This window comes from Pogoniulus pusillus, chromosome 37, assembly GCF_015220805.1.
Source record: "Pogoniulus pusillus isolate bPogPus1 chromosome 37, bPogPus1.pri, whole genome shotgun sequence".
NCBI lineage: Eukaryota > Metazoa > Chordata > Aves > Piciformes > Lybiidae > Pogoniulus > Pogoniulus pusillus.
The window spans coordinates 387,561-397,514 of NC_087300.1; the positions used below are offsets into that span (position 1 = coordinate 387,561).

Genomic DNA, 9,954 nt, shown 5'->3' on the forward strand with positions numbered 1-9,954 from the left:
GGCTGGGCTGCTCCAAGGAGAGGGTTGGTGTTTGGGGGGCGGGGGGGGGGGGCTGGGGCTGCCACAGCTTTCAGGCATTCTTGACAGCACACCTGGGAAAACCGAAGTGCAGTGAGTGGTCTGCGAGGAGAAACCAAACCCTGCTGAAAGGCAGCGGGGGAGGGGAAGCTGCAAATCCCTGGAGCTGCAGGGAGGAGGAATGGTTTGGGTTGAACGGCGAAGCTGCCAGAGCAGCCACGGGCGCCGAGGGAGAAGCGTTTGGCTAAGGCAGAGCATTTTTGAGGCTGCTGCTGCAGGAAGGGCAACGAGGAACGCTCCGAGCCGCAGCCTCCCTGCTCCTGCGGCAAGTCTCGGCCCTGCACAGCTCGGGAGGCTGTGCCGAGGGTGGTGGACCCCATTTGTGCCCCGAAAAAGCTCCAGCTACCGGTAGAAGTGTGCTGGCTGCCCCCTTGCCATCCTAAAGCCTCGGGGCTGGCACAGGAGTCCTTTTCCTCCAAGGACCGCCCAGCTCTGTCCTGTCGCAGCTGCAGACCCAGGAGGGTGCAGGAGCGTTGGCAGCACACAGAGCAGGATGGGCAGTTGGATCCCTCAGTCCAGCCATGCTCCGAGTGCCCAGCCTGGGGCTAAGCCATGCCACTCGGCACCACAGCTCTGCCTCTCTGACCCCCTCCAGGGATGAGCATTCAGCCACCTCCCCGGGCAGCCTGTGCCAGGCTTCGAGAACCCTTTCAGTGGAGAATTTTATTCTGATGTCCAACCTAAACCTCCTCTGGAGCAGCTCGAGGCCATTTCCTCTCCATCCTGTTGCTTGTTCCTGGGAGCAGAGCCCAACCCCCACCTGGATCCAGCCTCTCTCAGGCTGCTGCAGGGAGCAATGGGCTCCCCTCAGCTTGTTTTTCTCCAGCTGACTCAGCTGCTCCTCACCACTCTTCCACTCTAGATCCTTCCACAGCTCTGCTGCCCTTCTCTGGACCCATTCCAGCCCCTCAGTGTCCTTCTTGCTCACATCCTCCCACCCCCACCCTGGGTCATCTGGAGCATTTGGGAGCCAAGAAGTTGCCAAAGGAGGCTTGAGCCAGCTGCTGTCCTCCGACACCCTCCGTGGCTCACTCGCAGCTAATATTTCCCCGTCCAGGCTCTCTGCACCTCTCCTCCTCTTGCTCTCGCACAGAGCAAGTAATTACCTTGCTCTGTGCGAGCCGAGAGAGCTTTTCGCAGACAATTCACGCAGCGCTGAAAAGCAGCCAAGCTCTCCGGCTGCAGAGCACTTTCTGGCCACCTGGCATTGCACAGAGCTCTGCGCTGGAGCGCAGCTGCCCCCGGAGGGAAACGCCTCGTCAAGGACAGCCCAGGGCAGGGCGAGGGGCAAAGACACCAGAGCCAACTGCAGCCCTCGGCCAGCCCTCGGCAGAGGATGGCTCAGCCTGGCAAGCTCAGCCCACTCAGAGCTCCCGGAGGTGGGGATGGGCTGGGATGTCCTTGGCATGACTGCAGCCCACGAGGGACATCAATCATCCAACCCAGCACCACCGTGGCCACCAAGTCGTGTCCTCAGGTGCCATGGGCACACCCCACAGGGCAAGCAGACAGCGTGCAGTGCTTTGCCAGGGTATTTATTGGCAAGGCCACACCTGGGTCCCTTCTCCAGCAGCCCTGTCCCTGTCCCACCCTGTCCCCGTCTCACTCTGAAGGGCTGGTCCCAGGCAGGTGGCAAGAGCACTGCCAAGGCTGCCCCTGAAGGGCCAAGAGGGGGCTCAGGCCAGGATGGGGTAGGTGGCTTCAGTGGCCACGCCACAGTTGTTGTCCTTCATGGCCATGAGGATGTAGCCATCGTTGCCCCAGTAGGTGGACCAGGAGTTCTTCACCAGCCAGTAGGTCTCTCCCTGCAGGACGCCGTAGCCCACGGCCAGCACTGCGTGGTCCAGCTGCCCTGACTCGTTTGCTGCAGAGTACAGCATGGCAGGGATGGGTTGAGCCTGGAGAACATCCCTGCTCCCAGGGCTGCCTGCAGGCTGCTTCTTTCCTCCCCTCCTTGCCCAAGATCCTCAATGAAGAGGAGATCTCAGGGGTTCTGGCATTTTTCTGGGCACCCAGGTGCTCCTGTGCCCCCTGTGCCCCCCGACTCACCGCACTTGGGCTCATAGTAGATGCCGTTGGAGTAAAAGGAGAAGGTCTTGTGTGAGGCATCGATGCTGACAGCCACGGGGCCGTGCTTGTAGATGGCAGCTTTGAGGGCTGTGATGTTGCCCGAGGTGACGTTGACGTAGCCACTGATCTTGCCCAGCATCTCAGACTGGTTGTAGTGGCACAGGCCATTCTGTGGCACCCAGGGACAGGAGCACTGTGTCATCAGATGACCCCAGGTCCCCTCGCTGGGACCTTGCTGACCCATGCTGTCCCTCTGCTGCTCTGTTCTGATGTTGCAGCTCAGGCTGTGGCAGCATCCTGGCTCTGAGCCCTCTGTGCTCCCCTGCCCACCATGATGGGAACATGCCCCTGGCTGCCCACGTGCAGCACCAGGAGCTGGCTCTGCCCACGAAGCTCTGGGGGTTGTTGCCTGCCTCTAGCAGCTGCCTCCCTGCACCCCAGATCATGGAGGGTCCCAGGATACCACCTATGGGTGGAGGAGCCTGGTCCCTGTTTCACAAGAAGAGAAACTGAGGCAGTGGTGATGCAAGTGCCCAGCTGAGCTCTGAGGCTTGGCTCTGGGCTCGACTTTGGAGTGCAGGGAGCACTGGGGGAAGCTGTGCCCATCTGCAGAGCCTGTTCCCACCTCCGACCCATTCTGATCAGCCCAGCCCCACCGTGGCTTTAGAACCCTGGAGGCAGATCCAAAGGCCTAGGTGACCCCAGCAGGGCCACTGCTGCCCTCACCTGTCCCTTGTAGGTGCCATAGGACTCGGTGCTGGCGATGCCCCCATGCTTCTTGATCCACTCGTAGGCTCTCCACTCCTCGCCCCCGTCGCAGGCGTAGTTCCCGAAGCCCCAGGAGCAGTCAATGAGGACTTGTTGGGACAGGGGGGTCAGCACGCCGGTCTGGCAGGGCACACATTGCTGGCAGGGGGATGGGCACCCCCAGGGCACCTTGGCCACCCCTACAGTCATGACCCCACTCTCACCTTGAGGAAGAGGGCACCCTCCATGGCACCTGTCGTGGCAAAGCTCCAGCAGGACCCACAGACAGCCTGGTCCTTCACGGGTGTCACAGCACCTGGGGACAGCAGGATCGGAGCTGACAGGAGGAGCTGGCACCAGGGGATGAGGGCAAGTGGGAGGGAAACTGAGGCAGAACTTGGTTGTGCTCCCAGAGGCAGTGCAGCCAGGGGATGGGGGGTGAAAGCAGCAGCAAACCTCTGGAACCCCAGCCCTTGGGTTGGGGGAGCTCTGGGGGTGTCACTCCTAGCTGATGGGGACATGGGAAAAGCCAGATGTGGCAGCACCTCACATCTGGGGCACCAGCCTGAACAAGGGGCAAGGGTCTGAAACTGGGGCAGGGCAGATTCAGGTTGGACATCAGCAGAAGCTCTGCACAGAGGGTGGCGAGACCCTGGGGCAGGCTGCTCTGGGGCGTGGGGGGCCCATCCCTGGAGATACGCAAGGTGAAACTGGCCCTGGGCAGCCTGCTCTGCTGCAGGGGGTTGGGCACAGTGACACCCAAGGGTCCCTTCCAACCCAGACCCTTCGGTGATTGAGGGCCAAGTGCCAGTTGAGATGCCCCTTGCTGGCTGAGCCCTTCCTCCATCTTCCAGTTGCTTAGTGGAGCAGGGCCCACAGGGCTGCGAGGGTCCCTGTGCCTCCAGCCCCACACCTACCATACATGCGCCAGTCGAGGCTCTCGGGCAGGATGATGCCACTGTAGAGGTGGCTGGGGAAGGGCTGCCCGGAGTTGGGCACCCCACTGCGGTGCCGGCCCCGCAGGGCTGCCAGCTCCCGCGGTGTGCGGTCTGCCAGGTGGTTCAGTGCCAGCCGGTAGGGGAGTGCTGCACGGTTCCTGGAGTGCACGAACCTGCCACGGCGTGGGCACAGCATCAGCCACCTGCCACCACGCCCAGCCACGGCTCTGCCACCACTGCTTACCCCCAGGGGGCACAGATTCAACAGATCCTTTGGGCTGGAAGAGACCTTTCAGCTCGCCCAGCCCTTACCCCAGCACTGCCAAGGCACCTCCAAACCCTGGCCCTCAGCACCACATCTCCACGGCTTTGAAATCCCTCTGGGGATGGGGGTCCCTGCTCCTGCTGGTCACTCTGCCCAGATGCTGGTGCCCTTCTGGGCCACCTGGGCACATCCTGGCTCCTCTTTGGCTGCTGCTGCCCGACACCAGAGTGGTGGCAGCTTTGCAGCCTCTCGGCCCCAGGGCTGGAGCAGTGCCAGGGGGGCTGTGTCCATGCCCAGGCCGTACCTCATGTTGTGCACGAAGATGCTCTGCCTGTGCTGCAGCTCCCGTGCCGAGCCGTAGCGCCGGCCCAGCCGCCTGCGGTACTCGTGGAAGACCTCATGGGCGCGGGGCTGCTGCCGTCCCACCAGGTCCTCCATGGGGTTTGCCAGCAGCCGGTGCTCCGCCGCGCTGCCGGGCAGGTCCCCGCACTGCTTCGTCTCTGGGGGGAGGGGGAGACGCCGTGAGCCTGAGCTCCAGGGGCAGGATCTTCATCAATGACATCCTCATCAATGGCAGAGTCTGCTCAGCAGGTTTGCTGATGACACCAAACTGGGAGGCTTGGCTGAGACAGCTGCAGGCTGTGCTGCCATCCAGAGAGCCCTGGGCAGACAGAGCTGGGCACAGAGGAACCAAATGAGGTTTAACAAGGACAAGTGCAGAGTTCTGCACCTGGAGAGGAACAATAATCTGCAGCAGGACAGGCTGGGAGGTGGCTGCTGGAGAGCAGCCCTGTGGAGAGGGACCTGGGGGTGCTGAGGGAGAGCATCCCTGGCACAACAATGTGCCCGGGGGGCCAAGAGGGCAAATGGGGTCCTAGGGGGTATTAAGCAGAGTGTGTTCAGCAGATTCAGGGAGGTTCTCCTGCCCCTCTGCTCTGCCCTGGTGAGACCTCATCTTGAGCACTGCCTTCAGTTTGGGGCTCCCCAGTTGAAGAGGCACAGGGATCTGCTGGAGAGAGTCCAAGGGAGGGCTATGATGAGGAGAGGCTGAGGGATCTGGGGCTGAGAGGGGATTTAATACATGTTTATAACTATCTGAGGGCTGGGGGTCAGGAGGGGGGGACAGACTCTGCTCACTGCTCCCTGGGACAGGACAAGCAGCAATGGATGGAAGTTGCAGCACAGGAGGTTCCAGCTCAGCACAAGGGGGAACTTCTTTCCTGGAAGGGTCCCAGAGCCTGGCGCAGGCTGCCCAGAGAGGTTGTGCAGTCTCCTTCTCTGGAGCCTTCCCAGCCCTGTCTGGATGTGCTCCTGTGTGGCCTGAGCTCGATTGTATGGTCCTGCTCTGGCAGGGACTTGGACTCGATGAGCAATTTGGGTCCCTTCCCACCCCTGACATCCTGTGATGGGAGGAGGCAACCCAGCGCCGCAGGGACCCAACCTACCGTTGTCAGGGAGGTCGAAGATGCTGCGGGGGAAGCTGTTGTCGAAGTGGCTGTAGGCGATCTGGTACTTGTCGTAGTGGGAGCCCAGCAGGCTGTTGTAGCCTCGCATCTCGTAGCGCACCGGCGCCACCCCGCAGCTGGCGTTGGTCACCCACAGGGTGTAGATGTTCTTCTTCTGTGCCCAGCGGGTGACGTTCTGCCAGACGGCACAGTACTGGCCCTGCAGGTATTCCTCCCGCAGGAACTGGGGGGCACAGCGTCGGGGAGAGGGCTCTGAATGGTGACCCTGTGCCAGTCTGCCCTGTGTGCCACTCCTTGCCCAGCCCCTTTGCTCCCAGGGCACATACAGCTCCTTGTGCCAGCCTCTGCAAGGCATTTGGGTCAGCTACACAGCAGCATAGAGTCATTATCACAGAACCCAGGAGCGGGGGGCTGGAAGGGACCTCTGGAGCCCACCCAGTCCTAGCCCCCTGCTCCAGCAGGGCACCCACAGCAGCTTGCCCAGGAGCACAGTTGCCAGGGTGGGGTTGGAAGCTCTGCAGAGGAGGAGACTCCACAGCCTCTCAGGGCAGCCTGCTCCAGGCTCCAGCAGCCTCACACCACAGACCGTTCTCCTCCTGGTCAGATGGAACCTCCTGGGTGTGTGCTCAGTGCCCCTTGTCCTGCCCCTGGGCACCAATGAGGCAACCCTCAAGGGGCAGAAATTGTTCCACCTGCCCTGGGGCAACCTGAGTCCACTTCCTCTCATCCTACCATGTGCTCCTCGGACTCTTCCCAGCACCAGCTCTGGTGTCTGGCCCTCCGCCCAGCTCGGTGCCAGCCTGTCCCCACCCCTCACGTGCCGCACCCCTCCGGTTGCAGCCATCCCTGCCCGAGGCTGGGGCCGGCAGGAGCTGTGCCGTGTGCCAGGACTTGCCCGGCTGTGTGGGCTGTGTGGGCTGTGACTCGTCCCAGCACGGCGCTGCCTTGGGAAGCAGCCTCGGGTCCGGCCCCGCGCGGGCGGAGCGGTGACCCTGCCTGTGCCGCGGGCTGCGGGGACCTGTCCTGGCCTGTCCCAGCACCCTGCGCCCCCGGGATGGTTTGGGGCACATCCACTGCCCCTGAATGGAGCCTCAAGCGCTGCAGGCGGCAGCCTGGCCCCAGGCTCTGGCGCTCCTCACCTTGAAGCCGTCCAGGCTGGGGAGGACGCTCTGAGCTCTGACCACGTCCTCCTTGGAGCCAGGCAGTTGGAAGCACTTCCTGGCGTTCACCTCCTTCTCCGTGGTCTCTGGGGTGATCTTGTACCTCATCCCGTATGGCTTCACCGCTGCCAGCTGGTAGGTTATCACCTGCCCTGTGCCAGCAGGGAGCGCATGGTGCCCCTGTCCACGTGCTGCCTTGGCACGGGGGTGGAACCAGCCCGGAACAGAAGGGTGCCCAGCTGCTTACCCCCATAGTACTGGATCCTGCTCTTGTTCCCTGTCTCATTGTACCAAGCTTCGAAGGGCTCCTCGATCTCGGCGTAGGGCAGGTGAATGACACCTATGGGTGGCTCCCACCATGGGACTTGGGTCAGCCCCGAGGCCTTAGCACTCAATACCTGAGCCCCCCCAGCACCCCTGAACCCTCAGCTGACGGAGCTGATATCCCCTTGGGTGCTGGGTCAGGGAGAACTGCCCCAGTTTGACACTGGGATGGACTGGTCCTGACCAGTCTCAGCGCCCTCCACCCCCTCCCCCATGACAAGGGTTGGGGCGGGTCCTGATACCTCTGATGTGGTAGATGGAGCCGAAGTGAGGGGCGGGGCGGGACAGCCCAGGGTCCTGTCCTGAAAGGCAGAGAGGGGCAGGGGTCAGCGGGGTGATGGGGGACATCCCCTACCATGGTTGAGCCTGGCACAGGGCAGGAGGCTGCACAAGCCAATGCTCCCCATCCCTGCGGCCCCTCCTGCATCAGGAGGCGGGAGCTTGTGTGAGAGCAGCTCCACAAGCCCACCAGTGGCACAAGCAAAGGATGGCAGCGCACTGTGATGCTCTCCCGGGGTCAGCACCGTGCACAACCTGCCAGTGTCACATCCCCAGGGCACCCCAGCTGCAGTTTGTCCCCGTGGGAAACGTGGGCTGGTGGGCATGGCTTTGGGTGACGTTTCCAAAGGAGGACGCAGCCAAACTGTCCCCTCACAAGCAGGGCATGACTGAGGGGTTCCAGGCAGCTGCTAAGTCCTGCTTGGCCCCTCCCAGTGAGCTGCCCAAGCTCCCTGCGGGCTCCCTGCTTGTGCAACCCCACGCCAACACACCCGCCACTGGCGCGGGTGCATTCCCTCCCTCGGCATCTTCCACCCTGCTGGGGGCATGGAGCCAGCAGTGCCTGTCACCAGGAAGCTGGGATCAGCCCTGGCTCTGCTCTGCACTCCAAACCATGGCACCAGCGTGCCCCTGAGTGTCCATCACACTGAGTCTGGGCACCCAGGGACAGTAGCCCAGGACAGGAGGAGCAGCGATGGATCCAGCAGCCCCACAGCCATGCTAGGCTCTACAGCTGCTCCAGAAGGGGGTCCCGTGGGGGCTCAGTCCCTTCTACCACCCCTGTCTCCTCCTGCTGCCTCTGGTGCCAGCCTGTGTGCCCTGCCCTCACTTTGCAGGCAGCAAAGGCAGGGACACAGCCTGGGCTTGCGCGGGGGTTAAATGCGACATTCCTTATCTTAAAGCCCACTTAGCCTTCTCTTCCTCCCCTCCCCCAAGCCCTGCCAAGCCCTCAGGGCACATCCCCCACCCCTTTGTGGCCTCAACTCTCCTCATTCTTGTGGCAACTGCAAATCTGAGGACCCAAACCCAAGAAACCTCCTTGCCCAGCCTGCTGCCCCGCAGGTGAGACCTGCCTGCGTGCCTCCCGGCACCTACCCCTGGATGCCCCCAGCAGGGGGACAGTGCCGGGGGGGCGCAGACTCACCCCGGACGACGGCGCAGAGCGCAGCGGCCACGCAGCAGCAGAGCTCCCAACCCATCCTGGCCGCCACAGCGCCCGGCACCGGCTCCCGGCTTTAAGGCGAAGCCGGCGGCAGCGAAACCAGCGGCAGCCAATGCAGAAGTTGGAGCCCTCCCCAGAGGAGGGAAGGAACCGGCACCGGGTGGTGCCTGGCGGGGGTGGGGGAGACTGGGCAGGCACTCCGAGGTGCTCGGTCCCGGCAGGGTGCCCGCAGAGGGAGATGGAGCAACGCTGCTGCCGCAGGGAGCTGGGAGGTGCGGGATGGATCCCGAGGAGCTACGAGAAGCACGGTGGGAGGGGGCAGACTGGATGGATCCATGCGGCACCTCCCCAGCCTGCCAGGGCAATGGAGTGCCTCGGCCTGTGTAACCCCTCCTGGGACCGGGGAGCTCTTTGTCAGGCAGCTCTGATGCCAGGGTGGTGGGCAGGAGGCAGTGCCCACAGCAGCTCACCACTAAAATGCCAAGCCCTAAGAGCGGCAGCAGTAGGAGCCCTCTGCTGAGGGGGGCAGGGAAGGAGGGCTGGGCTGCCTGTGTGGCACAGGGAAATGTGGGCACCCCACTGGGCTGAGCCACCCCATTTCCCATGGCCCATGTCCCTCCTGTGCCCTGTCCCCTTCAAGGGTCACTGGTAGGGCTGGTTCCATCCCCAGCAGGGTCTGACACCCACACCCAGTGAGTCCCAGAGAGGTCCCCCAAAACTGGGATTAAAGGGCAGCTGTGATGCCAGGGTGAGTCAGGGCGTGACGAGGTGAGTGTGACATCAGCCTGGGGGGCATGTCCCCCATGCCCGTCGGGACAAAGAACCTCCACCAGCCCTGACCCTGCTGTGAGAACAGGAAGCACTGAGGCCAGGCTCACTGTAACACAGGAAAGAGGTCAGCCTGTGAGGGCTAACCACAGGTGAGGAGGAAGGCTCCAGGGAGATGAGGGAGGACCCCAACCCCCATCCTACAGCACAAATCTGGTCTGGCTCTGTGGGGAGCTTGGGAGGCCAAGCTGGGGTGCAGGCAGCTCCTGGCTGGAGTGTGGCTGCTGCCCTCCACCTGCTCTCTGCACCCCTCACCCCCCCGGGGGCACAGCCCCAAACCAGAAACGGGCAGGGGGACACAGACACCGAAACATCCCCAGCCCCTCACTGCCACTGCTGCCACCACCCTGCGCAGTGGGAGGCTGGCTGAGGGCTGGGCACTGGGTGGGACCAGGCACAGGGCAGCTGCATGAGGTGTTTCCAGCTGGGGGGGCTGTGCCTTGCAGGGGCAGCTGCCCCACACCTGGGATTCGGAGGGAGGGACCGCTCCTGAGACCCCCTTGAGTTGCCAGCCACGTGCCAAGAGCCTGGGGTGCCCCCTGCAGGGTGGGGGTCCGAGGGCCCTGGGCTGGGAGCACAGGCAGGGCGCTGGGGGGGGGGGGGTCACACAGGGAGGAAGTGTCTCAGGCTGCTGCCT

At 63.4% G+C, this 9,954-nt stretch overlaps 1 protein-coding gene across 2 annotated transcripts; it reads right to left on the bottom strand.

Annotated features, from left to right (window-relative positions):
* Positions 1-1,597: 1,597 nt before the first annotated feature.
* LOC135190732 (digestive cysteine proteinase 1-like) lies at positions 1,598-8,567 on the bottom strand. 2 transcript variants are annotated; one of them, XM_064172431.1, is made up of 11 exons: positions 8,472-8,567; positions 7,291-7,350; positions 6,972-7,064; positions 6,704-6,876; positions 5,544-5,787; positions 4,403-4,598; positions 3,813-4,006; positions 3,120-3,211; positions 2,875-3,036; positions 2,128-2,317; positions 1,598-1,942 (listed from the first exon to the last, which is right to left on the bottom strand). In XM_064172431.1, the coding sequence occupies exons 1-11, from the start codon at positions 8,524-8,526 to the stop codon at positions 1,755-1,757; spliced, it is 1,647 nt and encodes a 548-aa protein (XP_064028501.1). In that variant the 5' UTR covers positions 8,527-8,567; the 3' UTR covers positions 1,598-1,754. The 2 variants fall into 2 exon arrangements, with proteins under 2 accessions (XP_064028501.1, XP_064028502.1); XM_064172432.1 differs by lacking the exon at positions 6,972-7,064 and having other exon boundaries at positions 8,472-8,566.
* Between the last annotated feature and the right edge of the window lie 1,387 nt (positions 8,568-9,954).

Excerpts from the sequence above, each read along its gene's own strand:
- LOC135190732 (XM_064172431.1), bottom strand. The coding sequence starts at position 8,526 with ATGGGTTGGGAGCTCTGCTGCTGCGTGGCCGCTGCGCTCTGCGCCGTC. Across the intron at positions 7,351-8,471 it reads GCTCTGCGCCGTCGTCCGGG|GACAGGACCCTGGGCTGTCC; the intron begins GTGAGTCTGCGC and ends TCTGCCTTTCAG. Across the intron at positions 4,007-4,402 it reads ATCTTCGTGCACAACATGAG|GTTCGTGCACTCCAGGAACC; the intron begins GTACGGCCTGGG and ends ACGCCGTGGCAG.